General features: G+C 54.8%; 11 protein-coding genes across 11 annotated transcripts; 6 read left to right on the top strand and 5 right to left on the bottom strand.

Annotated features, from left to right (window-relative positions):
* Positions 1-2,022: 2,022 nt before the first annotated feature.
* DACRYDRAFT_25294 (uncharacterized protein) lies at positions 2,023-3,244 on the bottom strand. Its single transcript, XM_040774106.1, has 3 exons — positions 2,779-3,244; positions 2,574-2,718; positions 2,023-2,505 (listed from the first exon to the last, which is right to left on the bottom strand). Exon 1 carries the CDS (start codon positions 2,999-3,001, stop codon positions 2,843-2,845), a length of 159 nt encoding a protein of 52 aa, XP_040624080.1. The 5' UTR covers positions 3,002-3,244; the 3' UTR covers positions 2,023-2,505; positions 2,574-2,718; positions 2,779-2,842.
* A 141-nt stretch (positions 3,245-3,385) lies between these two features.
* Positions 3,386-5,287, top strand: DACRYDRAFT_97306 (uncharacterized protein). The gene is made up of 6 exons (XM_040777440.1): positions 3,386-3,534; positions 3,748-4,231; positions 4,279-4,350; positions 4,412-4,492; positions 4,543-4,730; positions 4,928-5,287. The coding sequence occupies exons 1-6, from the start codon at positions 3,412-3,414 to the stop codon at positions 5,072-5,074; spliced, it is 1,095 nt and encodes a 364-aa protein (XP_040624079.1). The 5' UTR covers positions 3,386-3,411; the 3' UTR covers positions 5,075-5,287.
* A 913-nt stretch (positions 5,288-6,200) lies between these two features.
* Positions 6,201-7,378, top strand: DACRYDRAFT_18895 (DUF1479-domain-containing protein; the record flags this gene model as incomplete). The annotated part of the gene is made up of 3 exons (XM_040771404.1): positions 6,201-6,601; positions 6,648-6,981; positions 7,034-7,378. 3 exons carry the CDS (start codon positions 6,201-6,203, stop codon positions 7,376-7,378), a joined length of 1,080 nt encoding a protein of 359 aa, XP_040624078.1.
* A 73-nt stretch (positions 7,379-7,451) lies between these two features.
* On the bottom strand, positions 7,452-8,949 carry DACRYDRAFT_85188 (FMN-linked oxidoreductase). Its single transcript, XM_040776721.1, has 5 exons — positions 8,922-8,949; positions 8,423-8,875; positions 8,143-8,369; positions 7,844-8,090; positions 7,452-7,798 (listed from the first exon to the last, which is right to left on the bottom strand). The coding sequence occupies exons 1-4, from the start codon at positions 8,938-8,940 to the stop codon at positions 7,866-7,868; spliced, it is 924 nt and encodes a 307-aa protein (XP_040624077.1). The 5' UTR covers positions 8,941-8,949; the 3' UTR covers positions 7,452-7,798; positions 7,844-7,865.
* Positions 8,950-9,247: 298 nt separating this feature from the next.
* DACRYDRAFT_85186 (gulonolactone oxidase Lgo1) lies at positions 9,248-11,018 on the bottom strand. The gene is made up of 4 exons (XM_040776720.1): positions 10,691-11,018; positions 9,976-10,647; positions 9,691-9,902; positions 9,248-9,636 (listed from the first exon to the last, which is right to left on the bottom strand). Exons 1-4 carry the CDS (start codon positions 11,003-11,005, stop codon positions 9,366-9,368), a joined length of 1,470 nt encoding a protein of 489 aa, XP_040624076.1. The 5' UTR covers positions 11,006-11,018; the 3' UTR covers positions 9,248-9,365.
* Positions 11,019-11,373: 355 nt separating this feature from the next.
* Positions 11,374-13,381, bottom strand: DACRYDRAFT_59529 (actin-like ATPase domain-containing protein; the record flags this gene model as incomplete). The annotated part of the gene is made up of 7 exons (XM_040775568.1): positions 11,374-11,639; positions 11,688-12,242; positions 12,291-12,625; positions 12,672-12,816; positions 12,863-12,965; positions 13,016-13,270; positions 13,322-13,381. The coding sequence occupies 7 exons, from the start codon at positions 13,379-13,381 to the stop codon at positions 11,374-11,376; spliced, it is 1,719 nt and encodes a 572-aa protein (XP_040624075.1).
* Positions 13,382-14,322: 941 nt separating this feature from the next.
* DACRYDRAFT_97301 (uncharacterized protein) lies at positions 14,323-15,788 on the top strand (the record flags this gene model as incomplete). The annotated part of the gene is made up of 2 exons (XM_040777439.1): positions 14,323-14,974; positions 15,030-15,788. A coding segment is annotated over one exon (295 nt), but the record flags the coding sequence as incomplete, so codon positions are not given.
* Positions 15,789-16,507: 719 nt separating this feature from the next.
* On the bottom strand, positions 16,508-17,825 carry DACRYDRAFT_25289 (uncharacterized protein). Its single transcript, XM_040774105.1, has 3 exons — positions 17,658-17,825; positions 17,375-17,613; positions 16,508-17,315 (listed from the first exon to the last, which is right to left on the bottom strand). The coding sequence occupies exons 1-3, from the start codon at positions 17,685-17,687 to the stop codon at positions 16,700-16,702; spliced, it is 885 nt and encodes a 294-aa protein (XP_040624073.1). The 5' UTR covers positions 17,688-17,825; the 3' UTR covers positions 16,508-16,699.
* A 1,216-nt stretch (positions 17,826-19,041) lies between these two features.
* DACRYDRAFT_25288 (uncharacterized protein) lies at positions 19,042-20,026 on the top strand. Its single transcript, XM_040774104.1, has 2 exons — positions 19,042-19,659; positions 19,712-20,026. The coding sequence occupies exon 1, from the start codon at positions 19,351-19,353 to the stop codon at positions 19,618-19,620; it is 270 nt and encodes an 89-aa protein (XP_040624072.1). The 5' UTR covers positions 19,042-19,350; the 3' UTR covers positions 19,621-19,659; positions 19,712-20,026.
* A 1,139-nt stretch (positions 20,027-21,165) lies between these two features.
* On the top strand, positions 21,166-21,926 carry DACRYDRAFT_25286 (uncharacterized protein). Its single transcript, XM_040774103.1, has 3 exons — positions 21,166-21,595; positions 21,668-21,796; positions 21,862-21,926. The coding sequence occupies exon 1, from the start codon at positions 21,211-21,213 to the stop codon at positions 21,514-21,516; it is 306 nt and encodes a 101-aa protein (XP_040624071.1). The 5' UTR covers positions 21,166-21,210; the 3' UTR covers positions 21,517-21,595; positions 21,668-21,796; positions 21,862-21,926.
* Positions 21,927-22,118: 192 nt separating this feature from the next.
* On the top strand, positions 22,119-23,164 carry DACRYDRAFT_119640 (uncharacterized protein; the record flags this gene model as incomplete). The annotated part of the gene is made up of 5 exons (XM_040770836.1): positions 22,119-22,340; positions 22,403-22,463; positions 22,530-22,593; positions 22,644-22,752; positions 22,805-23,164. The coding sequence occupies 5 exons, from the start codon at positions 22,119-22,121 to the stop codon at positions 23,162-23,164; spliced, it is 816 nt and encodes a 271-aa protein (XP_040624070.1).
* Positions 23,165-26,173: the final 3,009 nt, after the last annotated feature.

Genomic DNA, 26,173 nt, shown 5'->3' with positions numbered 1-26,173 from the left:
TTTATACCTCTGTGGTGGAACCTGCTAGAACATCTTGCTTACTCAGCCTAGTCAGGTGATCAGGTCATATGACCAAGGATGAGGTCATATGAGGTCATGCACAGCCATGCACAGCAGGTCACCTGACCATCCAATCCTTCCAGCAGGTTCCAGCACATGCCAAGGTATACCAGCTACTTCCATGTCATAAAGGCTTAGTCATGTCTCTTGACCAAGCAATGAGCTGGTGCCCTGACAATAAGGCTCCCAGAGCTCATATATATACATATAGGAAAATGGAAGTATAATAGAATCCCAAGAGTAGCTGTGGGACTATATAGTTTATCATTGTTTAGGGTGGTGCTTTGAGGTAATTGAGTGGTTTCACTTCAGGGTGAAAGGATTCAGGCAAGGCTGAGGCTGAAATGAGCTTTTCAGTGTCAATTGTATCAAACTTGCACTAGGCGAACCCTGACTGGGTGTCCCACACCCAAAAATGGAAGCAACCAGTGCGGAAGCCAATACGGAAATCCCACCAAAATCTTTCTTGTTATTTTTCCCGCGTACTAGTGTATGGGTATAGAATACTTGTGGTTGCCTTGTACCTGAGACGCGCATGCTTGATCAAAAGGCCACAGCCTCTGCAATATAGGAGTACTCCTATTGTAGTCTTGTGAAACTCATCAAGCGCCCTCGCCTAGTTTATTGATATGATTTGCTGGTCATGCCCGCGTTTGACAAAGTTTGTCAGCATTTCATATCCCGACATCATACCGTTGATTGAGAGAGATAGAAAGATAGGGACATGACCGAGATCCGGAGCGCGTGTCGACAGCCGGTAGGGCCGGTCTCCTGTCCACTTTTCCATTGCTGAAGATGTATATAGTGACGTCGTCGCTGACGTCACCTATATACCACGTGTGGAGCGACAATTTATTTCAATCCATATACTGTACATTTCTTGCTGAAGCAAGGGGTGATGTGGTTTTGACCGCATCTGCAAAGGCACTGAGAAGGAACATATACATAAATAGGAGCTGGTGCATTACATTTACGGCTGGCCCCTCTTCTGCACATCGCAACGGCATAAGTTCTCTGATGGTTTGATACTCCTGAACCTGCTCCTATAACAGTGCATTATCCCACTCATCACCGGCAAGGCAATGGGTCATTGGTGCTGGAGGCTGCCGCTGAGCTTATCCGTCCCGGTCCACTCCGCAAAACGGCTTGGTTCTTCCGATCCAACGCAGTCCGATTTGTGGAGAGCGTGAAGTCGGGTTGCTCGTAAGCTGGTGCTAGATGAAACCTATCTGAGTGTGAACAACAGATTCCGCGAGGAGACGGTGCAGGCGGAGGTGGGTGGGCTGTGAAAATACTGCGGCAGAGAGACCCCCTTGTTTGCTCATGCAAACTCCAGAATGGACAATCGTAGGTGTAGATCAAGGAGGCGATTAAAGAGAGAAGGGTCAAGCCTTGCTGTTGGGGAGCTCAGCCTCAACTTAGTGTATATGCCTTTGCACGATTGCAGATTCTTTTCGACCGAGGCACGGTGTTGAAAAATTGCATGGATGAAGACATGGGCGGGCAAACACCACCGGGTTCACGAAGAAGTCCGCAAGTGATACAGAGTCCGTAATAGATATCGAATCCATGTCAAATGGTAGCATTGTGTGCTGATATGTAATTGCCTAGTTTGTAGATGGTGTTAATCGGTTGAATGTGTTGTTATAGTGCAATAGAACCCCTGAAGTAATGTCGTTTGCCCCCGCTGGATAGGGACATGACCGAGACCTGGAGCGCTTGTCCGTCGGCACACTCACAGCGCACTGTCAGACTAGGACAACGACGGCATACGACCGTCCAATCGCCCCATATTGCTGAAGATATATGGTACAACAGTGACGTCGTCGCTGACGTCACCTATAGCACGTGCGGATGGTCGCGCTCCATTATCCAAGGCGACGACAGCCACACGACACCGTTCACCCTCAACATCCTCAACCGTCGCACCCATTGCACCCCCACACACCTGCATACATTCACCCCCAACCACAACAGCACTATGTTCTCATGAACTGGACAGCGTCCGTCGACACCCGCATCACCCGCGGCACACTCGTCACAGCACGCACCCTCGAACCATGGAGACCCCATGTCCACTGTCAGTCCCACACTGTCGCTTGTGTCGTCTGGGGCGGTGCATCTGGGAGTAGGGAGAGGGTAGACAAGGTGAGGGAGCTGGTCGGACAACCGAGCGTGGTGAGGAGTGGGAGAGGGGAGATAGAGACGGGAAGAGAGAGCGAATACGACCTCACTTCGTGGAACACGTTTCACCTCCTACCTATCCTTCGTTCCCTACCCCCCTCCTCCTCTTCCTCTTCTTTCACGCCACAGCTCTTCTTTCCCCTACACTCCAGCGCGCATCCAATAGGACGATTACGCACCGTACCGGAATGGCAAGGAGGGCAAGCGTGGGTATGCTATGACGTCCAACCCCTGAGGGCAAGAGTACACTGGGATCCTTTGGTACGCGTTTCCTTCTACTCCACCTTCTTCTTTGTCTCCCGCAGCGCATATATCTGACCCGGATGCAGGCCGACCCACAGGCAACGCCGATTAGACTCGCGTTTGGCGAAGCGGACCGTCTCCTTGCGTATCTCCGACAATGTGCGGGCTTACCGCAGCAAGCGAGCGAGCGGGACATCTTGTTGAAACTGAAGAGTTTGGAGGAGGATGAACGTGAGTACTTCCTTGTGCTTCTTTTTTCGCGAATTGCCCGATACTGAGCCGTCGAGCTAGGGCGGGCAAAGATGAACGCGACACTGCAACATGACGCTACGCTCGACGCTCGACGCGCTCAACCTCAACCTGCTGTCCCTGCACCGATACCGATACCTATACCGATACCAATGCCGGAGCAGGCACATACACAGCTACCCATGCCGACACTGCCTCCGTTGGTGCTACCAGCACCAGTGATGCCGATCCCGCCGCCGCTTGCGCAATCAGCGCACATGTCCATACAGTCGTCGCACGCTCTCACAAGCTTGCAGCATTCGCCATTGCGAACCAGAAACAAGTTCGAAGATCAAGATCATGAACCGCTGGAGCAATTCGAGCCAGAGCAACAGGACACGCGCATACATGACGGTCGGAAAGATATGACAGTAGAGATGGATACAAGCACCCCTCCTCCAGCACCTGCTACGCCTATCACGCCCGGTAATGCAGAGGAAGTGAGCAATGCCGTGCGGAGGCGAGCTAATGCGGACCGAGGTGCGCCCGTCCCTCCGTCTCGCCGAGTCTCCACCAGCTAATCTATTAACAGAAACTCAACCCAACTCCCCTCCGTCCGTACTCCCCTGTTCCCCCTTATCCAACCCAGGTGCTCCTCCTGCCCCCGCTCCATCCACAGCTGCCCCAGCAACCGGCATGACCATTATGGGTCCTATGTGCGACCATTGCCAGACGCAGAGTACACCACTTTGGAGGACAAGGAGGGTTACGGGGGAGGTATTGTGTAACGCTTGTTCGCAATATGAAATAACGCATGAGGTGCGTTTCTTTCTTCTTCTTTCCTTGGGAGCTGTCTTCCCTTGACGTGTGCGGCTATGGCTGCGATTCTGCGCTGTCATAGGAGCCGCAACTGCATGCAATGGATCTGGCTTGCAGCTAGGATTCACACAACGAGTCGATGTCCCTAAAGATGTCGAGCAGACCCAGCTCCTCTTCCCTTTTTCTGCCGATCTTCATACTGACCAACATCAGGGCGCCCACAGACCAGCAGAACTCTGCCAGAGAGGCCAGAAGAGGCGATCGAGGAAGAGTGTCAGTGGAACCGCTCGCGCTAGCTTGGATGGCAACACGATCGTCAGTGCAAGTGCCAGTGCAAGAACCAGTATAGACGGAACTACAGCTCGGTCCTCGCCTGAAGACGTGCGAAGTATGAGCGTATCCACTCTCACCCCTACCACTAGCGTTGCCAGCACCGGCATCTCTGCTTATCCAACTGAAGGAAATCGCACGCCCGCTCGCGTTCGGTCGAGGAAACGTCCAAGGGCTCAGGAAGAAGCCACTATGGTCAAGCGAGCCAAGGAGAAGGCGGAAGATGTATTCATCAAGCTGGAGCTTGAGACTGGGACTGGGACCATGGTCGGGCTTCCTCCGATAAGCAGGGAGATAGGCTTAAGGAAGCGAGCGGAGTGGAAAGGCTTGGATATGCTAGGCTACGCACCCACTGGAATGCCGGATCGTATGTTCCCCTCTCTTTATACGGGGACAGAACTAACAGAACGCTAGTCCAACAAGATGAACCGCCAGAGCCGGAACGGAAACGCAAAAAGAGCACGTTCCACGTTTCCAGGAATAAGCGTATGTCCCTCCTCCGATCTGAAATCATACTATGAGACATGGATGCTGATAACAAGACTAGAGTTCATTATGCCCAAGGCCGCGTTCGGGTTCCTCGGAACACCGTACTCGTCTTCATCAAAGTTACCTACCTGGCTCGAATGTACGTCCTTGTTCAGCTCAATGGTAGTTTAGCTGACGACGGATTCGTAGTGGTATTCTCTAAAGCGGATGTAAGCCCTTTGGATACCGCATACCGGATATGGCCACAAGAAGCCACCCAAGACTCGAGAGAGGCCGTAGATTTGCTCACCTCTTCCTCGCATACGACACGCATGCTTTCCTCCGGCTCCCCCCACCTACTCGATGCGCCGCCCAGTCCGACCTGGAGCATCTCCACAGTGCCGCTAACGCCGCTCACGCAGAACAGTGACCCCTTCGAGTTTATAAACGAGCCTCCCTCGCCCTGTCTCTCCTCAATCCTCAACGCCTCCCGACCTCCATCACCCGTCTCTCCATCTCCGTTGCCGCCTCCCCAGCCGCTGGTCGCTGTCTCGTTATCTTTTGACATCTCACTCGATCCCTGGTTACCCGATAGATACACGGAACTGACACCGAGAAGATGGAGGGCAGGTGCTTGCTGGACACAGAGAGAGCCACCGGGGATGTGGCGCGAGCAAGGGGAGATAAGCGCTTGGGTCGAGGAGGTCAGGAGGGCGGAGATGGAAGATCTGAGCGTTCCTAATCTAGTAAGGAAGAGGAGGGTGACATTGGCATGACCCTGGTAAGAGCTTCACTGGAATGTTGCTCTTTAAACGGATTCTATGGGAGATGAGTCAACACACTATTGTTCGGTTCTTTTGATCTTTCGAGTACTGTTCTCCGCATCTTGTCAGACTAGCCTGTACGGTGCGTGCACCAGACAGTCTATCATCCTCTGTTCGTCTTTGCTTTTTCCCTGTTTTTCTCTCGCATTCGCTGCTTTGCATCGTCCATTTTGCCTGTGTTCGTGTCCACATGTACTCTCTGATATACCGCATTTAAATTGAGAATACCTCATGACCTCTCTTCCTGTACTTGCTATGCACGACCTCTGCGTGTGGAACCGACTCTGTCTGTTCAAGAACCGGAACTCAAAATTTCAAAGAGCGAGCCTAGTCACTTCAGGTGAGGCAGACCCCAGAACGGCAACGCCTTGGGGGCCAAGTGCGGAACTCGAACCTGACTTGCTGATCGGGCCGGAGGGTCCGTAAGAGAAGCGTCTAATATCTCTGCAAGTCCACTTGAGAAGACCCGATGACTTATTTATCTTGGGCTTGCAGACCATGCCAGTAGGCGCGGGCCTCAAACTACAAGCTGCTCCGTATTGGTAGAGGAGTAATCGACTGCATTACATTGCCTGGAACGGCCTTGATCGTGCAACGGATCGTTTCTGCCAAGCTTAAAGAAATCACGAAAGCTATCAGGCATTTCTATGGGGTTGGTGATATACCCGGTCCTCCACCGACTGCTGTCCATAGTTCAGCCAGACAATGCCCGAGATTAGAGCATCGTGTCTGGTGGAAAGAATGCAATGTTGGCGGATGACTGGCGACAAGCATACGGCGAGCATATGCGTCGTGCGGGATGTCCGCGAATGAGAGTTCGCGCCGAGATACGGGCCGAAGACGCCGGCGCTTCCCCGCGGTTCGGGGAATTTCTCCGCACCGGACCCTCCGCGCATGGCCCAAACCCGTAATCGCGGCACAATGAAGGAGCGAGGTTAACTGGTATTGAAATGGGGATGTCGGTGTGGGTTATAACTAGTTCGTCCCCTGGGACTACAGCACTTGTTTGCGCTCTCCCTTCATTGCCTTTCCTGTGATCTCGAAATGGGTGACGTTCCCTTGAACCGTGCTGAGCGCCTGGCTGAGGCAGACAAGCCTACCTTCGACGCCGAATATGGCACCCCGCTGAAACGATCTATCGTTTCCCCGTCCGACGAAGCCGCGCTCAAGGCGTGCTGGGTAGATCTGATCAACGCGCTCGCCGAAGCGCAGAAAGAGATCGTCGCCAAGGGACCGACCATCATCCCACAGATCGAGTCCGGCGACCTTGACAAGCTCAGCGAGGCGCAGAGGGACGAAATCAGAAAGGTCGGAAGCGTCGTCGTACACAACATCGTCGACGACGATCTGGCTCTCAAGTGGAAGGGCATGCTAAGAGAATACATCAAGGCGAACCCTCAGGTGGACGGCTTCCCCGAGGAGGACAAACAGTTCCTGCAGATGTAGTACGTGCCCTCCTGCACCAATCAAACCCCCTCTCACACTTCCCAGCTGGGCGAAATCTCAAGTGCAAGCTCGCTCGCATCCGAAGGTAATCGCAGTTCAGAAAGCGCTAAACGAGTTCTGGACTCGTCCGAAAGACGACAACCTGCTCATCTCCTTCTCCACGCCGTTGACGTATGCCGACCGGTTCCGTATCCGCACGGCGCGCATGTGGGACCGGCACCCACCGCATATCGATGGTGCGAAGATCGAGCGCTGGGCGGACGATAGCCTGAGGAGCTGCTTTGCTAGCGTGCTCAAAGGAGATTGGAGGGCCCATGATCCTTTTGTTGTGGACGGACGGATCCGGGCAGAGAGCAACATGCACAAGCGTCCAGGTCAGGTACGGGACGCGTTCGTCGTCTTGTCCCAAACAGTGGCTAACGATACGACAGTCGAGCATGTTCCGCTCATGGCAGGGCTGGCTAGCAATGTCCAACACCGGGCCTGGGGAGGGAACGCTGAAAGTCTTCCCCAACGTGCAGTGGTCGAACGCATACGTCGTCCTCCGGCCATTCTTCAGGCTCAGGTCGGCCGAGCTGGACCCGCTACTCGCTGAGAACTGGGACTATGATCCGGACACGGCGCACTACCCTGGGCTCAAGCCGACAAAGAGCATACAACTGACCGAGGACACGCATCCGCATCTCCAGACGGAGACGACGATGACGTGCATGCCAAGGGTGTTGCTGGGGGATATGGTTTTCTGGCACTGCGGTGCGTGCTTCGGCAGCGGTTGAGCGAGTGCTAATGTGTACGAGGGTGTAGATGTCGTGCATTCATTAGAGGAAGAGCATACCGGCCCTGGGGACTCGTCGGTGATGTACATCCCCGCGTGCCACTGACGCTGCGGAACGCGGCCTACCTCGCCCGTCAGCGGGACACGTTCAAGAGCGCGGCAACGCCGCCCGATTTTGGCAAGGATATCACGCCGGAGACGGGATTTGTGGGAATGGCGACGGAAGAAGACCTGATTTCGGACCAGGGGAGACGGGCGATGGGCTTCGCGCCGTTCGTTATTGATGAGGCGGCGGTGAAGGGCGAGAAGAACCTGTTGCAGGAGGCGAATAGGATCCTTGGGTTTGCTTGAGCGGTGTGTGGTTTTGGGAACTGCGGCCGACCTTGAGATTGGATTGTGAGAGTATGGATTTAGAGTACCCCTGATACCAAGTTAGTCATGCAAACATGTGACGGTATATCTGTACCTGGGTCAACCAGCCTCGTCCCCTACTTCGGCAAAGACAAGCCGCGGCCTTCCAAATAGTCCAGCACACCGGCATGTGAAGTCAACGAGTTGAAATACGTCTTCTCCGCTCGACCAAGGCGTTCCTCAAGCATGCATGCAATGTGTCTGTGAAAGAGGGCGAAAGGCAGACCACCGTAGCTGGTTGCTATCTCGACGAATCTTGTGATCGCCTCGGCTGGAGTCGACCGATAGCCGGCGAACAAGGCCTGCTCAAGCCCGCTCACGTTTGATACAACTCCGACAGAGGAAGGGACTCACAGGGTTAGCAAGTAGTCCCCGGGCGCTCATCACTCCCTGAGCAACGGTCTCCGTGCGAATGCGGAGGACGTCTTCCATGCTCCACGCATCACCGTTAGCAACAATGGGTACCTCGCCTTTTGCAGCGTCGACGGCAAACCGAATCGTGGGTAAGTTGACGGGAGCAGTCGACGCTTGATGCCTGGTTCGCCCATGGACTGTGACGTAGTCGACTCCGGCTCGTATGGCTAGCAGGAAGTCAGAAGTGCTGCCAAGGGCAGTGCGACATGATGCGAAGTACCAGTCTGGATGAGGCGCTCAGTCTGCTTGGGTTCATCAACGCGTATCTTGATCGACACCGAAAAGTTCCAGCCAAGGCGGTCCTTTGTCGCCCTCACAAGATCATACACGACCTCTGGCTTGCGAAGGAGCCAAGAGCCAATGTGCTCGGTGTATGCCCAGGGCTGGGGACATCCGCAGTTAAGATCGATACCGTCCACCCAAGGTGAAATGAGCTCTGCTGCGTCGGCGAGGTGTCTGGGTTCGGTAGCAGCGAACTGTGCGACGAGGGCGCCTCGGACGAGTGTAGGTTGTTTGCCGCCTTTAGGACGTAGCAGGAAGAGGCCTCGCTCGTGATGCGACGATGAAAAATCTGCTGAGCGTGCAATTGAGGAGCGTGAGAACTCTCTAGCTAGTATCATAGGTGTGTGAGTAATGTGGACGTCGTAGAGGGAGACAAGGTGGCGGAACGGGACTGTTGGGGGGTGTGAGTCATCGAACGAGGTGAGGATGAGGCTTACGCTTTGAATATCGGACCATGGGTGCTAATGGGATTAGATATGCTTTATGAAAGAATATTCAAAGTGTACCTGCAATGTTAATATCTTCATACTGCCTGAGTATCTCCCGTGGGGGGAGTATAACCGCTTGTGTAACATCCATGGACCAAACTGTCTAACTATACACAAACAAGGATTTATTTAAATAATGTGAATTACACCCTAGGTGGCAGTGTCCAAATTTTCCTGTGGCCCGCTACAACGTAAAGAGGACCGGTCCACAAGTTCAAGTGCTTATTCAAACCCATTCCCTTGTCGTCTAGGTCCATTCACCCCTTGTAACACCCAGCAAGTGTGCATAAATTCATTCTTCGACACGGATTTTCCTATATCTAGTCGTTAGCGCTCCGTCTCCTCCCACTCCCTCTCTTTCCACTCGCTCTTTCCGAACATGCCCGTCCGACTCTAACGCGGCACTCTCTTCGAATACACGTCCGCGCCCTGGCCCTCCCACTCGCCAAACACGTGCCTCCTCACATACTCGTTCCTCCATATCCCCTCTGGGTCGACTCTCTCTAGCAACCGTTTAAAATCGGCGAAACGGGGGTACATCTCCCCCAACTGCTCGGGGGTAAGTGGATGCAGCTTGGCCCAGTGCGGACGGCCCCCGTGCGATAGCATGATCGATTCGAAAGCGTCGAAGACACCTCGCCAGGGGACGTCGATACCGTACGGTCTGTGAGCCAGTCAGCCCTGAGCCTGTCTAGTACATCCGTCCATTTCCACGCACTTGTACTGTACGATCCCTACCCAGCAGGTCTTCCTCCCGTAGCTCGGGCTGAGCCAGATTTCGTCCGCGTCGGACCAGCGGATCTCGATCGGGAAATGCGGACGGAGACCGTGCGGTTTCTTTGCTTCGGTAGCGAGGAGGGCGCGGAGAGCTGAGAGCGCAGATTGAGCTTGAGAGGCAGGGAGAGCCCACTCGGTCGTGTATTGTCGGAACTGGGAAACAGAGGGACGTTAGGAGGGGCTGGGTTGAGCAAAACAGGAAGGGGAAGAGGAAGAGGGGACGAACAAGACAGTCCAGGTTAAATATCTTCCAGCTCTGATCGACCACGACGACTTTCTTCGCGTCAAGACCACTGGCAAAGCGGCCGATCCAGCCCGTCAGATCCGGGTAGGCGAGGCTGAGCCAGAGGAGGAACTCGAGGTACCAATGGCCGACGACGGTGCCCCAGAACCAGGAGGACTTTGCGGGGCTGAGAGGGGCAGACGAGCGGGAAGCGAGCATGAGCATCGCTGTGTCTGCTTGGGGATTCCACCAGATGCGCGTGTGCTCCGAAGCAGGGGCGAAGAGGTCGAGGGACTTGAGGACGATTTCAAAGGGTAGCCTCTCCCTTGACTCTTGGAGTTTGAAACTTCGCTCGAGCTGGAGTTCGACTGAGAGTATCAATCCTGTCGCCCCGAGTCCGCAGAGGGAGGCGAGGAAGAGATCTTGCTGGACTTCTTTCGAGCAGGTGACGATCTCCCCGTTGGCGAGGAGGATGGTGAGGGAAAGGACGTCGCCTGATATGACGGGAAAGTCCCAGCCAGTGCCGTGCGTCGCTGTGCTGATGACCCCGGCAATTGACTGGTCAGAGATAGAGCCGACGTTGCGCATTGCGAGTCCGTTTATTCCGAGTTTGCGATGGAGTGTGTGGAGAGTCATCCCTGCTGGAGCTACGATTGAATTCTTCGGCGAATCCCACTGCGGGGGTGAGTAAATTCCCATGTGAGCAGATGAGGCGTACCACGATCAGACGGTCAATACGGTCCATCCTGATCATCCACTCATTCGTGCACCATAGATCGCTTGGGGAGTGCCTCGCCCCCATCGCCCGCAAGCGCTTTCCCTCCCTCTTTGCGAGCTCGAGTATGCTCTTACATTGGTCGAAGTCGCGCGGTGCGAATACCGCCTGGGGTGTGCAGCGGAACGTCTCTGCCCAGTTCTGGAACCAAGCTGTCTTCCTGTACTTTCTGAATGGAGGTAAGAGTGAACGATGAAGAGTATCCTCCCTGATGCACTCGAGGGCGGCATAGAGCGCCTCTGTGGTCTGGTCTGCCATCTCTGTCCAGAGAGTGGAGAGAGGAGAGTTGCGCAAAGTGCTTATCTACTGTAAGGGTTCGGCCGATGTACCGCCCGTCCAGTCACGTGTGCTCATCCACCCCTCGCTCTCCGACACACCCAACTTTCGCTTGCTATGGGCTATTTGGATCCTACCAGTAGACATGCATTCCTCTTGCCGCCCCTGCACACCATATCAGCCGCGAGCATCCGTGACTCATCAAGGTCTATTTCGTATATAACAGATTTGCTCATTTGACACACTCATGAGCACACATCTCCACGCACAAGCCATACACAAATACCGATTACCAACTTGCACAAACAACGATCAAGAAAAGCCGAACACAGGTCAAGTACCAAACAGTCCTAATTCAGGAAATCAAACACAGTGCTTCCCCATTCCCTGCCTTCCCACATGAGCACCCCCCTGACTTCGGCACTGTCCAGCTCGAGCCCAAGCTCAAACTCGGTATAAAACCCCGTCGAGCCGTGGTTTTGCGCCGCCCATTGGAAGGACGGTAGCACAGACAGATCTACCGTCCATTTACACAACTCTGTCGTCTCCCCCTCGTCTGTGTAGCGCATCACTCGGTCCGCATCTGACGTATACAGCACGGCCGTGAACAGCCGGTCTAAAGGCGGGGGTCAGTGACCGCCCATGCCTAACGCAAGCGACGCACCATCCGCCACCTTTGAGAACTTGCAAAACATCGTCTTTATCCTCTGGCCCTTGAGGAGGATCGCCCCCTTCTGAACGAGGTACTGCAAGCGATTCTCACAGATATCCACGCCAGCATCATTCTTCTTGATATACGCTGGCCGCTTGTTCCAGTCCTCCTGTTCCGCAGGAAGCTTCACTTTCATGAGATACGCCTTGGGGGCGATCACGCTCTGCACAAGTGGCCGCCGCGCCAGTCCGTACTGCGCCGCCCCTCTCACAGTAGCGACGTCCGCATCCGCAGGGCGCACCACACGCATCTTCCCCGCAAAACGTTGTTCCACGCGCTTGAGAAGGTATTCAGAGCCGGAAAAGCCCCCAACCATGAGCAGCGCATCGATCCGCTGGTTCACGCGCCGTTCTTGGTCTTCGATAAGCTGGAGAACTTGGTCGATCACCGGGTCGAACACTTCTTGACGGAGGAGGTTGCCGGGGATCGTTAGCTCTCCGTTCACTAGACCGACAGAAGGGTCATCCTGGTCTTCGACGTTAAAACACGTAAACTGGAACATCTTATCTGCACATCTGTCAGTCCCTGAGCAAAAACGGCACGAAACAGACCCACTATCGTCCTCTTCTCCCAAATACGCCAGCTTCTCCACCTCGGAAAAGTGATGCATAAAATAGGCCAAGCTCGCTTGGTCCAAATGCGCCGGATGCGCCACCAGCAACGCCCTCACCAGTTCCCTGAACCTCAGGTCGAGGAAAAGACTGCCGCAGTTCGCACCGGACCGCGCGCAGATCTCGGCGATCTCCAGATGAGCAAGTTGCCCGATCAGCTTGTACACCGCCAGGTCGACCGTTCCTCCGCCAGCATCACAGATCATAAAGTTTTGCGAGGGACGGAGATGGTGCAGATCGGTCAGGGCCACGCAGTGTACTGCAGCTGCTTCGGGTTCCCTGGCAGAGGGTCAGTTGGCTTGAGAAGCAGGCTACCCGGACGCACGTGATGATCCGCAGCCTCTCTCGCCAGGTCTCGTCGTCGGCTTTGGTAGCGTGCACGAGCCCAGCAGCGATCGCAGCATCGCGCATCTTTGCGCACCCTGCCGCATCCCACGCGGCGGGCACAGTGATCCACACGTCGGCGGCCTCTGATGTACGTCAGCCGCCGTACTTCTCTACAGAAGGGGGACGCACCGAGGTCGGCGACAGCACCGATTTCCCTCCCGATCTGCTGTTTCGCGTACTCCCAGATGCAAGTCAAAAAGTCCGTTATAACATCAGTAGCCGATTTACCGCGCTGTACATTCCATGTTAGCGGATATCTGCCGACCATGAAAAGAAGCGCACAGGCAACCTCGGCAGCCGGTTATCGACAGATCCCTCGTCCCGCAACGCCTTAGGCTCGAGGAAGAGCTTGAACCACTCGCACCTCGTCCTCCCCTCCATCGGGGGGGCATTCTTCGCCTCCAATCCCCAGGAGAGGACTCTGCCGGCCTGGTCGTACAAGAGACAGGTGGGGATCTTGCGGAAATGCTCAAACGAGCCGGGCCAGACGAGTACCATCTGCGTCGAGCCGTTCGAGATGCGCGTAGAGCCGTATGCCTCGAGAGCATGTCAATCTTGGTGAGTAGGGATGGGAGGAAGGGCACGTACGACACCTGAGAAGGTAGTACCAAAGTCCAGGCTCATAACTAGCCGTCCATCTTCCGGCATGGGGTTAAACGGCCTCGACTCCGCCGCGCCCGTCACGCTGACTCGCATCGCAGCCTGCCCACCTCCAGGTCCGCCGCTGTGCCCGCTCATACCGCTCATCGGCCTCCCGGGGTATATAGGCGTAGGGCGGGCGATAGACGGGTCCAGCAGTGGAGTCGGGGAGGGTGCGAAGCCAGGCCCGTTTGCCCCGGGGTTGTAGTTTGATGGAGGGGGAGAAGGGGGAAGGGTTCCGCTGAGGATGGAAGTGTCGTATGGTCTTTCACCGCGCATGGAGGGTGAAGCTACTCCGGCAGCGCCAGTAAGAGGGGGAGAAGGTTGTCCCCACTGGTTAACCATGCCGCCCATGCCTTGACCTGGGACTTGTCGTGCCTGACCCCAGATAGAACCACTGCTCTTGGAGTTGGGGAGCTGCGTCTGCTGCTGTTGAGGTGAGAACGGGCTGGCGCTTGGTTGACCGGGAATTTGGTGAGCCGGCGCTGGAGGTTGTGGAAGGTCAGGCGTGAAAGGCTGAGTATTGTACCCCTGCAACCGCTGCGGTTGACCTTGCATCCCCGTTGCCATCCCTTGTGCACCGTTCATCCCAGTCATACCCATTGCGCTGCCCATCTGAGTGTTGCTCATTCCCATCTGCATGCCTGGTTGTTGGGTGATAGGCGGTCCGGCTGGATTGTAGCCTGTTGGAGCTTGACGGTTTTCTGGAGCATTCTGATTTGGTCTTGGTTCTCCACAGCAGGACATTGTTATGAATATTGAGGAGGAGGAGGAGGAGGAGGAGGAGGAGAAGGAGTAGGAGGAGGAGAAGAAGGAAAGGACAAGTGAAGCGGATAATCGGCGCCTAACCCTGAATGACACAAATCCGGTCAGGCACAAGGCGATGCTTCCGTCAACAACAAATCAGGGTCCAGTGTGCAGTCACTGCTTACCTTCTCCTTCACTGCCCTGCGTCTCTCTCTCACCTGTCTACTGACTCGGACGTGTATAGTATCCTTGGGTACGCTTGTGTTGCAGCCGCGCGACATTCTCGTAGAGTGCATAGTGGGTGTTGAGCCGCTCTGGCATGCGCTCGGATCCGTCCGGCTCGTCTTTCAACAAACAGGCCTGCTGAGATCCCGTAGTTTGCAAACTACCTCGGCATCTGGACAGCCTCGGAGCCGTACCAAGTGCTGGACCTATTCCCACGGGTATTCAGCGACTTCTTCTGAAGATCGACTCGGCACTTGCGGGATATATGAGTAGCAGAACAACGCGCAAGAGTCAACGAGTGCGGGTGGTGCACCAGTATCACGCCGTTCTTGTTCGATGCACAAAGCACGTCTCCGCCCTCGCCCGTTTCCCATTCCCGTCACTGGTCGTTTCTCACCGGCGACACAGTGGAGGCCTCACACGGGTACACGGGTATAAACCTCTCGGAAAACACGTCGAAGACAAGCAGGGTGCACGCGGACGATTCGGTGGCGACGAGGAATGCAAGGGTTGTTGGAGAATAGGTTGATAAGGCAGCCGCCTGGGATCAGAGTTGCTGAGGAGGGGAGGGAGACGTTAGAGAGGGCATTCGGGGACACGGAGAATGGGTCGAGGTTTTTGTTGCCAAGTGTTTGTCTGTCTTCTTCGCTGCAGGTTGGCAGATGGGCTGACATAGTGTCTCCAGCACACCCAAGGCTCGTCGAGGTGAGATGACACAAGAATCGCACTCTTTCATCAAACTGTCCAAGAACCGCCTCATCATCCCACACATCACTATCAAAGCCTCGCACCACTCACGGGACCAGTAGATCCACGAAAGGAGATGAAGCAAATGTCAACCGAGTGCGAGTGTTGCAGACCGCTTTGGCTCGACAGCGATCATCCTCCACCCTAACGGCATGCCATCGGGGTCTGTGTCTTCATCCAAGCTCCGACGGTTCAGTGTGCCTCTCACAGTACTCGTACTTCCAAGTCTTCCAGCAATGATCCCATCAACCCTCGGTCATTGCCACACGTCTCGAATCTGCGTCGCACATATGATACTCATGCACGTTACAGTATTACCTCATCACATTCCCCAAGCCCCGCCCACCCAGCACGCAGGATAAATCTCTGCACTCGCTCTAGCTGTACACCCTTGTCAAACCTCCTGCCTCTCTCCCAAGGAAAAACTCCAGGCATGGGACAAAGCCGTGAGACTCATGGACGGCGGATGGCTATCAGTCTGGACCGGATCGGATGGGTTGGGTGCCAGGAGACGGGACACTCGCACTGGACACTCGCAGGGGACACTAGCACCAAATCCCTCGCTGTCCGAATTCTTATCTTTTTCGTACAGCAACGTCAGATCGGTTCAGATACAATGGTCGCGGTCAACCAATCAGCTCCGTGCCGCACGTGGGAAGGTAGCAGTCGAGGGAGGGGTACAGCCGCACGTGCATGCAAGTTTTTTCCAAACCCTTCCCACCTGTGAACCTCCTTATCCTCCGCCCTTCCGCACTCTGTACTACACATCATAACCCTCTTCCCCTTCCCCCTTCCCCTTCCCCTTCCCCCTCCCCTTCCCCCTCCCCTCCCCCGCTCCTACCCCTGCCTGAGGACAGAAGCCCAAGCCCCGCCTCTGCACGCCTCTACCCAAAACGTCAACCCTTCCAGCAGGGCACTTTCTAGCACTTATACATAGCACAAGGACCGCTACCCACTGTCCTGCGCACTGTCCTGCCCGAGCGACGGCGACGGAAGACGCGAGGCAAGAAGACGGGCTTCGGACATGTATGTACTGTATGCCTAGCTTCTTACGTTGTGACCCGGGTGAGGAGGATGAGGAGGCGTGGGTTCGGGTTCGGGTCGATTGCTTTGGAAATTTGGTATGATTGGATTACTTTTTGCACCAGTTCGAGCTAGTTTGTATGATTAGCTATTCCCGTCACCTATCACAGATACCTTATCCCACACCTGCGTAAGTACTACGTGAACACCAGCTCACTACGTAATACCTCGTGGGTCAGACACGCCATCCAGAACACGCACTAGGACTAGCGTCTCTGCCGATCTCATACAGTTCAGTTCGGTACTGGCTTTTTTATAATCTGCGTGCAGTATTCGCTCAAGTGCATCCAGAGAGAGAGTGCACCAGATCAGATCAGATCATGATCATTCGCAGCTAATCTCTAATCTAATGGAGGTACGCAATCGTCAAATCATCTCAGGAAAGAGAAAAAAGAGTAAAATACAACATCACTATCACTAACTTGCTCACCATCACTTGACACAATCACGTCAAACGCTTCCTAAGACCCAGAAAAAGATCTCCGCTTCCCGCTTTGCCATTTACGCTTCCCGCTTCGCTTTGCGCTAAAACCTCTCCCGGGGGAGGAGGACAGCCCCGAGGAGAATGAAGACTGCCAAAGCGAGGAGAACAAGTGTGAAGCGGGACCAGGCCGCGCTCGGTCCTTCTTGCTCCAGCTGCTCTAACTGCTCTAACTGGGTGAGCTCGTCATCGTCATCATCGTCGGCGTCCGCATCGTCGTCGTCCACGCGCGCGGTCTGTTCCTCTTGCATCATCTCCAGGTACTCGTGCTCAAGCTCGTAGGACGTCACCCCCCCATCTTCGGAATAGGGATCGGTAGACAGGGACATAGAACCAGAGATATGCACCCGGCAGGGGAGAGTGATGTAGACCAGCCCTTCTTCTCCTGCGGCGAAGTCTTCCGGGCGAGGGTAGTCTGGCAGGTCGGGCAGCGGGGAGCCGGGGTCGTCGTCGTCGTAGGAGGAAGGGGCGGGGTTGGGATCCAAGGACGTAAAAGGGAAGTCGTCAGGTGTAGAGGGGGAAGAGTCGACAAAATCCTCGGAGGTGTCGGTAACGGGGAAGATATCCGGGTAGTATGACCCATCTAGGATAGGCAGGGACCGTGTTTCTTCCTTTGGGATAGGCGAAAGTGGGCAATCAGGAGATCGTACCACGTCGTCCCTTTTCCAAGTTCAAGTCAGTACAGCCCCGAGTCAGAGGGACAGGGACGAGGGACGTACAGCTCGACATAGCCCGAGTCAGAGTCAGAGTGAAGTGCCAGTGCGTCCCTCTTCGAGCGCGCACGGAGGTTTCCATACCCCTGCGTCCTGCGCAACTGGGGCAAGAGGAGCAAATGATCACTTTCCCCCTCCTTGGGGACATCACTCTCCGTTCCGAGGGAGTCTGCGTCCTCATCAGATGTGTCGTCCGAGAGGTCGGGTGTGGTCGGCCTGGACGAGGGTATCACGGGTGGTGTAGACTAGTGCACGTGAGTTGAGCACTGTAGGGGGTAGAAAGACTCACCTCGTCGTGCGAGTTAAGAGCACGAGCCATCTTCTTCCCGTCTTCCAGTCCGTAGAAGTTCTGCTCCACAGAACGCGTGTCAGGAAAGAGGAACACCGCAGAGAAGAGCGCGATAAGGATAAGGAACGGAAGCCGCTTCCTTATGCTTTTAAGTCTCTTTGAACATAGATGAGCTGAAGTGAGTGCTTGGAGATGTGAGAGTGTGCACGGATGTGTGCTGGGTCGGGTGTAGGGGAACGAATGACTGCGATTGTGTGCATGCATCCTGACGCGGGTATCGCACACGAACAGCAGAGACAATTTCATCTCATTTTATACCCGCAACGTTCACTGCATCAATTACGCACAAGTGATGTCATCACATACGAATGACGCACAGAACAGACGAGCATGACACAGACATCCTAGTGCATGAGTGCACATCGGCGGAGTGAGACCAGTTCGGAAATCACCCGTCTCATATTGGGGTTCTCGCATCTCCGGTCGGAAGCGAACAGAGCTTCCTAAGACGAGTGACTAGCTCATCCGATCCACTTCCTTCATAACTCACTTCTGACCTCTTTGACTGATATGACGAGATATGGCAAATGCTGGTAAACGTTAACTGATCCCTTGCTTGAATCTTCCCTTCATTTAGAGCGTATGACACACATCTCGTTTGCTGCCTCGGAATGCATATGCAGCTCCTACCCCCCTCTCTCTTCCTCAACCCCAGCTCATCGTCATCATACGATAAATGCTTGTCCGAATTAGACTCAAACCCAACGAGGCAGCAGCTCGTGAGAAACCCAGCTGCGCAGACATCCAGCGTTCTGAGGAGCCGAAAGAGTTTAAAATTGCATTTGCCTGAGCTTCGCGTCATCAGGGGGAATACATCCCTCTCTCTCACTTCCGCCCAATGCCTCCCCGTCGACGGCCAGACGACGGCCCAGGTGGCTCGTTCCACGACCTGATTCCTTGAGCGCACGGAGTTGCTTTTTCGTCAAATACCATCAATTGCCGACGTCATCCTCCTCCCTCCGTTCGGATCTGCGTACGAAAAGAGGTTCCCGACTTGCTAGCCTCGATGCTCTGGTCCGATGTAAGTACTAGTATAGGAAAGAGCGAATAGAAGCCGCAGGTTACCGTAACCCTGGTAAGCTAGTGCACGCCACGCGTTGAGCAATGGGAAAGAGCTGCAGTTCCTCTCCACATTCGGGTACTTGCAGAGCTTACTCGCTTCTCTTAGCCTGTTGCGAAGTACAGCGGATGGTGGCCTGTTTGCTCGAGGGATGCATTCTTGGCTTCCGGCTTCTCAGAGCTTGGTGGAAGGGAGCACGCATTCCTAAAGAGTGACTGGACTGTATTAGGTATCCTCTCATAGCACCAATCGAACCCAGTCCCATCATGTACATCACAGCAGAGCCTGAGCACAACAATCTAGTCCGCAGGAATAAAATACGCATTAATGTAAGAGTCCGGAAGGTCAGAAAGGGGGTATAAGACGTCCGTCGCCCATCGCACATTGTCGTTCCTTCCTTCCTTCCATCCATCCGTCCGTCCGCGAGTGCACAACCTCTACGTGTAGGCACCTCACTTCCTCCACCTCTTAGCAAAACTCCAAGCGCTCCCTCCCCTTCCCCTCATCCTCACACCCTTCGCCTGTCTGTTCCCCGCTCCTCGCAGGACGTGTGCATTCAGGCTCCGCTTTTGCATGCCCGACGGCTGGGACCCACCTGCAGCTAAGACCTTTGACGGGCTTGGCCTGGCAGCGAGGGCAAGTGCAAGGACAGGCGTAGGCTCCACAGGCTCAACGACTTCCTCATCATCATCTCCCGCATCCTCCTCAGGCTCAGCCCCCACAGCAAGCGCATCATACGCCCTCACAGCCATACATCCCCCATACGTCCCGCCCGAGCCAGTGAATAACGCCCTAAGAAGGCAGGCGTTCTCCTCTGGCCCGGAGGTGCACTTCGCCCACTGAGGGAGGCGGACGCTAAGCACTTGATCCCCGTCCGTTGACCTTCTTCTTTCAGCTAGCGTCAAGAGCAGGAGCAGGGGCAGGAGATGCTTACCCCAGCTGCAGGATGGAGAACCCGAGGTCTAGCCATCCCTCGCCCGTACCCGTCGGGTCCCACTGGGTAGTCCACACCGACCCCCGCCCGCGCCATACAAAGTCCACCGAGCCGTTCCTCGCTACCATTGGCAGACCCGCTCCTGCAGCCTGGGCGAGAGAGTGGGGGATGTCTACCGGCTCTCCGGAGGGGAGGGTACCGCATCCGTTTCCTGTAATGGTGTTGGGAAACTTGAAGCTGACAACGCTGGTTGGAGTAAGGGAGAACCCCGGGGAAGTGAGGTTGTTCGCTCCGAGGATGGAGGGTATGTACCCCTGCCCCTGGGCAAGGGAAAGCAAAGGGAGTAAAGACAGTAGGATGAGCATTCTTAGGAGCGGAGCTTATGAGCGACTTCCAATCGTGAGAAGACGACGGGACAGAACGTACTAGTTAGTTAGTTCTAGGTAGAGTGTTAAACGAGTGTACACCCGGAAGGGCAGTAGTTTGCCGACAAGGAAACCAACGAGCGTAAGGAAAGGAGCGCAATCTGTAGTCACCAGCAGTCCGGTGCAGTGGCCAAGGCAGCAGATGATGATGATGATGATGATGATGGTCAGAAGGGGGGATGGCCGACAATACCGGGCATCCTTCCATGCGTATGGCATTTCGAGCTGGCCCAACCGGTTCGTTGCGGCCCCCCAAATACTGGTACAGCTTTGTCAGGCAGATGCATGAAGGAATTCGAAGCACACGAGCATATGCAGCAGTTTACACGTTTTCACATGACAAGAACCCGGCAGTCGTCTCCGGCTCACAAGCGTTGTCAGGGCGGCTCTGATGGCCCAAACTGGTTGGGTGCCTGATCCCCGCGGCCCTGTCGACGTCTCTTTGTTCTTTGTTCTACCCCACTGGACCTGAGCTTACGTTACCTAGGCCTTTCTTTGAGGCAGGCCAGCAGTGGGCCTGTTCGCAATTCTTAATAATGGCTCTGTTTTGGAACTGTTAGGCTCGCTGTCTACGTATACTGCAATCGCAACCCGCCTAATTCAGACCTCTAGCTACGCAGGATCAATCCTCCATGCCAACCGTGCGCTGTCGTCATCCTTGCCGTTCGACTTCGACTCCGTGCCCGTCGGAACCGGCAAGATGATGTTATGAACACATCTGACGTTGGTCGCACCCACGCTATTGCTGGGGGATGGGAACTCATTACATATTTTACGCGACTCTAGATCTGCAGTACATGTAGCTGGAGAAAGGCACGCCGAATGAACATGTCGTCTATTTTTCGAATGCAATGGAGAGATTCACAGTGGAGGAACTCCAAAGCTCAACGATACCGGGGTACCTTCTCTCTAGAAGCCTTTGTAAACTTTTTTTTCCGCCGGCCAAGTCATCTGATTCAAACTGACCGAGATTGCGCCTCTCGGGAGGTGTTTATATCCAGGCAGGACATATTTCATTCCAGTGTTGAACGCGTTTCTACTCATGATCAGTCAAACGTCCCGCGTGGCGAGCAAATGGAAAATCTATCGTGTTTGGTCAGTGCTTCCTGTGTCCACCCAGCTGAACCGGAGATACGGGAGAAGACGATGCCGGGCCAGATCGGAGTGGTTGGCCACCAACTGTATCATGATATTATCAGACATAGACATGGAGAAAGCTCGGATTTGGACCAATCCAGCCCCAAAGACAGTGCGTATCAATCGAGGACAGATGGAAACAACGTTGGGCGTTTCCATAATAATGACCGTGCGCACCTGACACTTTCCACACAGCCTCCCACGCCCCTTGGCTCCCTTCTGGCAGGGTTTGAGGCAGTTTGAGCAGACGCTCGCAGATGGCCAGTGGAAAAAAATGGGCCGGCGGTGGCGGGCGACGACTCGACATTCTTCACAAAGTGATCTTGATGTTGGCAAGGTGGGAGCAGCGGAAGTAAGCGACAATGAGCGTTCCCGTAATAATCGCCGTGCGCACCTATCACACTGCGCACACCATCCCACACTCCATGGATCGCTCCTGGTATATTTTGAGGTAAATTGAGTGGACGCTCGCTGGTGCCAGGGGGATGCAAGTGGTGGCCGTCGGGCGGAGGCTCTGTCGACCCTTGCGAAGCAACTTGCAGTGTGAACATACTGTACATGGGACTAGTCACAACAGACGTTACTCACTACGCCATGAATGCATATCCCCGCAGGATTCCCTTCTGTGATCCAGCGCAGTCCACTTTTGTGACAATGTCCAACGCCAATGATGGGATGAGGCTGTGAGCCAAAAGAAACACGGCGGCGGCACTCATTCTATCACGTGATAGGAAACCATGCGCCACGGTCGACAACTGTAAAACGTCCCAGGTGCCGGATCCTGCATCGGATCACATACTTTCTCACCATCAATATTTGAAACTGTTTGCTCCGTCACAGCAAACATGGAAGACTCAGACCCTCCAATCTCATTTCCCAACTTTGCTCCATCACCATCTGCTCGATTGCCTGATTCCGAACGTCTGATCGGCGTTCCTATCCCTGTTGGTAGTGAGACTGTTGGAAACGTTCCATTCGATCTAGATCTATATAAAGTGCCTGGATTGCCGTTGTTCTACATCCGCGACTTCGTAACTCGTGAAGAGGAACAATACCTGATGAGAAAGGTGAGTAATGCTCAAAGCCTGTGCGCCTAGTCAAGTGCTGATCTAGATCTGTTGATATCTAGGTTGAAAGCGCGCCGAAGGGGAAATGGAGAACGCTCAATGGTCGGAGATTACAAGTATGGGGTAAGGGCACAAGCTCTATCTATCTTAAACCCACAACTCGGATCTCACGCTTTCCTTGCGTTCTAGGTGGCGAACTGACGCGATCTAATGCACTCCTGTCCCAACCTCTACCTCCATGGCTGACTGACCAGTGTGCCCCTTCCCCGCATCCTCTCGATCGGACTCCAACACTCTAAACAGCCCGGATCTCATGTCCCGAATCGGTCGCACCGACATCTTCGCAAAAACAAAACAGAGACAACCTAACCACGTGATTGTGAATGAGTACCTTCCGGGGCAGGGGATCTTCGTGCGCTGCGCTTTCTCTCTTCTCGGGAGTCTGAGGCTGATCCGGGTGCAAGGCACATAAAGATGGACCGGCTTACTACCCTGCTGTCGCTACCCTGTCTCTTGGAGGACACGGGATGATGCAGTATCACGCACCGCTTTCGTCCGTCCCTGCGTACTCGCTCTTCCTCGAGCCTCGTTCGCTCGTCATCACCACTGGCGAGCTGTACGAAGAGTACTCGCACTCGATCGAGGCGGTAGATGAAGATGATTTGGGAAAGGCAGATATCACCAACCTGTCTCTCTTAGGCGATGAATGGAGCAGGAGGGTGAAAAGGGGGGAGACTGTTCCGAGGGAGAAGAGAATCAGCTTAACTTGTCGGGTTGTTGAGAAGGAAGCTAAGGGGCTCTTGGGGATGCGTGGACCGAGATGAGCGAAAGCTTGGCTACTTTGCGTTTGTCTTATTTTCATTGTCATTGTACACTACTCAATCAATTGCGTACTCTCATGGACCATGATTGGGTTGCATAAGATGAATACAGATGCCTCGGAATTGACAGGAGGGAAACCTACATCGTCTGGCTTCTCTCCCTTCCACCGCTCCTTTCCTGTGTCTGTGCAACCTGGAAGAGCCCAAACGCCCGTCTCACGGAGAATCTCGCGTTCCTCTCCTTCACCTCCCCACCCGAAGGCGGCTCCCTCCTACACCCACTTTCCAGTCCCATGATCGCCATATCCTCCACGGCCTGCTTGACGACATCTTCCGCATTTGGGGTATGGTACTCAGGTTCGAGCTCCTCGATCGTCTCCACTTGGGACATCCTGCTCGGCCGAGGATGCCATGCTTTATGAGATGTCAGATGCATCTCGTCTCCCTCCTGACTTGTCATACCCTCCACCGCGGAAAGGGCTTCCATCTGCTGATGCACCGTATGCAGGGGAATGAACTCCTTTGGCGCGTGCCAGATCTCGCCGGGTCGCCCTGTATCAGGGAGGGAACAGAGCAAGCTTGCGGAACGGGACCAGGGGAGCCGGTGTAGGAGGTCCTGGCGGGCGCTGACAAGCTTTGCGGACGGGAGAAGGAGGAAGGAGGAAGTGCTATGATATGATAACGCGGAGGAATTGGAGTAACTGCTTGAGGAGCTGCTGCTCGTTGATGAGCGTGGGGAGTAGAGCGCGAGTGCATCCGGTATGGGAGCGTGCATGTAGCCGAGTCCTTCCTTCTGTATTCAGTTAGCTGAAGTTGAGCTCGAGATGCCAGAGATTATACCTCCTGGTCGCTCTTGCACTCTTCGTCCTCACCGTATTTGCATTCGGAAATAGCGGCAAGATTCGTGAATGACATCGAGCTGCTGGGTGGGATGCCAGACCGAGGGTACTCATAGCGCGCCGAGGGCTCGGAGGGGAATACCATTGTGAATGACAGCAGGATTGAGGTGAGAAGGACGACAGAGAAAAGAGTGCTCCGCATTTGACGCCAGAAAAGATGATATATGTACACCAACGGTTTGTGGTGAGTGGCAGGCGCGACATGGAGCATGCGAGACCATTGACCATCTGTCTCAGACATCATTGTCGACGTGGATAGCGACGACGCGCATGCGTAGATGGTATCCGGTCATGTCTCGTCTAGCCATTGCGGACAAGCATATGCACACAATATTGACAATATCGACTGATCCGCAGACAAAGGAGACGTCGTCCCGTGACACTAGCAAGGCTAATGTCCGTCACTGACAATCCAGTTATCGACAGTATCCATTATATCCATTCAGGTACCAAAGACACTGATTTAGGCGCAGGAAGAACAGACAGAGAGGCGTCAAGTCCACGAGACAGCGTCCGTCCCAGTATGAGGGTTACATAGGTAGTACTGTGGGGTTCTGATGAGTAACGGGCCGAGCTCTGGCATTATGCCATGTTAAGCACAGAAGCTGACTTGAGCGGCGAAAAGACTGGTCTGTCGATTCCTCGGTCGACTCTTCCTCCCTGACTGTGTCAGGGAAGGTTGAGAGCCTCGCTTCTCGAGCTCCGCAGCCCACCTTGTTGAGTCGAGCTTCATACGTGCAAGACACAGTGTCCCTGTCCTCTGCTCGACTCGGAATCCTGTCTCCCTCATCAGCCCCGCCCCCACGGGTAGTTTGAGGCTCGCTCCGATTGGCAATCCTTCATATCCTGCGTCTTCTCCTCGGTCGAGATGAGAGGTGGTGCTCGGCATATCCTGCTTTCTCGTCGAGGATGCATCTCTCGCCGTGACGGCCAACTCCACTCACTAGTGAAAAATATCTGCGCTCATATGCTCTCTCACCTTCACAGCTGATGGCATTTAATGTACCCAACTGAATAATAATAACAAACATAATAAAAATCAAAATAATGAATAACAACAGGGGTACAAATGGATCGTTTGAGTATTGGATCTCTTTTCTTTTCTTTTGGGAAGGGAACCGTGGTATTGTACAGAGGAATGACATGTACACGGATGGATAACATGATACAACTTCTCTCATGCATCATCCACAACTTGCCGGGATGGACCCGATCACCTGCCAAACCACTCCAATGAGACCTCGCAGCTCGGATTTGATCTTCGACGCCGACGACACCAATACAGGGGGCGTCCCCACCAGCATAGTGCGATCGTTCTTGCGCGCCAGGTCGGGAGAGAAAGCCGGGGATGGGGGTTAACGAGGGCGAGAGCGGGCGGGCGCGGGGAGGGCGGGAAGGACAAGGCAGTCGGGGAAAGGGGTCGGCGCGAGAGAGGGAAGGGAACGCGAGGCGGGGAGTCTCCTGTCACAAAAATGTAGTCAGCGCTCGTTCTCTGCGTATTAGGATAGGAAGGATAGGGGAAAGGGGGGGTTGAGGGGAGGGAGCGGCAGGGCCGGTCGGGGACTGAGTGCGGGCGAGCGAGGAAGGCAGCGAGGAAGGCGAGGACGGTGAGGACTAGTTGGTCGGTGCTTCGGTGCGAGCGATATGCATGGTGGGGCGTCCCCCTCCGTACAAATCCCCTTCTTCAGCACCATCGGGGACGTCAGCAAGGAGGGGGCGTCCCCACCACCTTGCCTTCGTCGCTTCATTGCTGGGCTCGGGGTTGGCGTCGTCGTCTGACGTTGTCGGTCCGTTGTTATTGGTGCATCTCTGCGGTAGGAGTGAGAGGATGAAAAGGGGGACACTTACCCGAGGGACATTAGGGCGGAAAGAAAGGATGGGTAGGGGGAGCAATCAGAAACGAGATGAAGAGGGTGGGGACGGGGACGCGAGGGCAGGGACGCGAGTGAGGGAAGACGAGAGTAAGAAACAGAGAGAAGGGAGAGCAGGGAAGGCAAGGGGGAGCCGGAAGGGGTGGAGAGGGCAGGAGCGGAGAGGCAGCACGAGGCAGCACGAGGTAGGGCGAGAGCCAGGGGGAGGAAAGGCAGCGACAGGAGGGAGGGCGGCACGCGGC

The sequence above is a fragment of the Dacryopinax primogenitus genome (assembly GCF_000292625.1).
Source record: "Dacryopinax primogenitus strain DJM-731 SS1 chromosome Unknown DACRYscaffold_24, whole genome shotgun sequence".
NCBI lineage: Eukaryota > Fungi > Basidiomycota > Dacrymycetes > Dacrymycetales > Dacrymycetaceae > Dacryopinax > Dacryopinax primogenitus.
The sequence above is the reverse complement of the archived record's forward strand: the minus strand, read 5'-3'. Positions and strand labels throughout refer to the sequence as shown.

What these genes read in the sequence shown, in the direction of transcription:
- DACRYDRAFT_25294 (XM_040774106.1), bottom strand. Translation starts at nt 3,001, where the DNA reads ATGGACATGTGCGCTGATTGCGCAAGCGGCGGCGGGATCGGCATCACT.
- DACRYDRAFT_97306 (XM_040777440.1), top strand. Translation starts at nt 3,412, where the DNA reads ATGACCATTATGGGTCCTATGTGCGACCATTGCCAGACGCAGAGTACA. An exon ending in ACCCACTGGAATGCCGGATC is followed by an intron (nt 4,232 to 4,278) that starts GTATGTTCCCCT and finishes ACAGAACGCTAG; the next exon opens with TCCAACAAGATGAACCGCCA. An exon ending in CGACCTGGAGCATCTCCACA is followed by an intron (nt 4,731 to 4,927) that starts GTGCCGCTAACG and finishes GTTACCCGATAG; the next exon opens with ATACACGGAACTGACACCGA.
- DACRYDRAFT_85188 (XM_040776721.1), bottom strand. An exon ending in TGAGCGCCTCATCCAGACTG is followed by an intron (nt 8,370 to 8,422) that starts GTACTTCGCATC and finishes ACTTCCTGCTAG; the next exon opens with CCATACGAGCCGGAGTCGAC. An exon ending in GGGGACTACTTGCTAACCCT is followed by an intron (nt 8,091 to 8,142) that starts GTGAGTCCCTTC and finishes GGGCTTGAGCAG; the next exon opens with GCCTTGTTCGCCGGCTATCG.
- DACRYDRAFT_85186 (XM_040776720.1), bottom strand. Translation starts at nt 11,005, where the DNA reads ATGGCAGACCAGACCACAGAGGCGCTCTATGCCGCCCTCGAGTGCATC. An exon ending in TATTTAACCTGGACTGTCTT is followed by an intron (nt 9,903 to 9,975) that starts GTTCGTCCCCTC and finishes TCTGTTTCCCAG; the next exon opens with TTCCGACAATACACGACCGA. An exon ending in GTAGGGATCGTACAGTACAA is followed by an intron (nt 9,637 to 9,690) that starts GTGCGTGGAAAT and finishes ACTGGCTCACAG; the next exon opens with ACCGTACGGTATCGACGTCC.
- DACRYDRAFT_25289 (XM_040774105.1), bottom strand. Translation starts at nt 17,687, where the DNA reads ATGGCTCGTGCTCTTAACTCGCACGACGAG. An exon ending in CTCTTAACTCGCACGACGAG is followed by an intron (nt 17,614 to 17,657) that starts GTGAGTCTTTCT and finishes CACGTGCACTAG; the next exon opens with TCTACACCACCCGTGATACC. An exon ending in GACTCGGGCTATGTCGAGCT is followed by an intron (nt 17,316 to 17,374) that starts GTACGTCCCTCG and finishes AACTTGGAAAAG; the next exon opens with GGACGACGTGGTACGATCTC.
- DACRYDRAFT_25288 (XM_040774104.1), top strand. Translation starts at nt 19,351, where the DNA reads ATGCCCGACGGCTGGGACCCACCTGCAGCTAAGACCTTTGACGGGCTT.
- DACRYDRAFT_25286 (XM_040774103.1), top strand. Translation starts at nt 21,211, where the DNA reads ATGGAAAATCTATCGTGTTTGGTCAGTGCTTCCTGTGTCCACCCAGCT.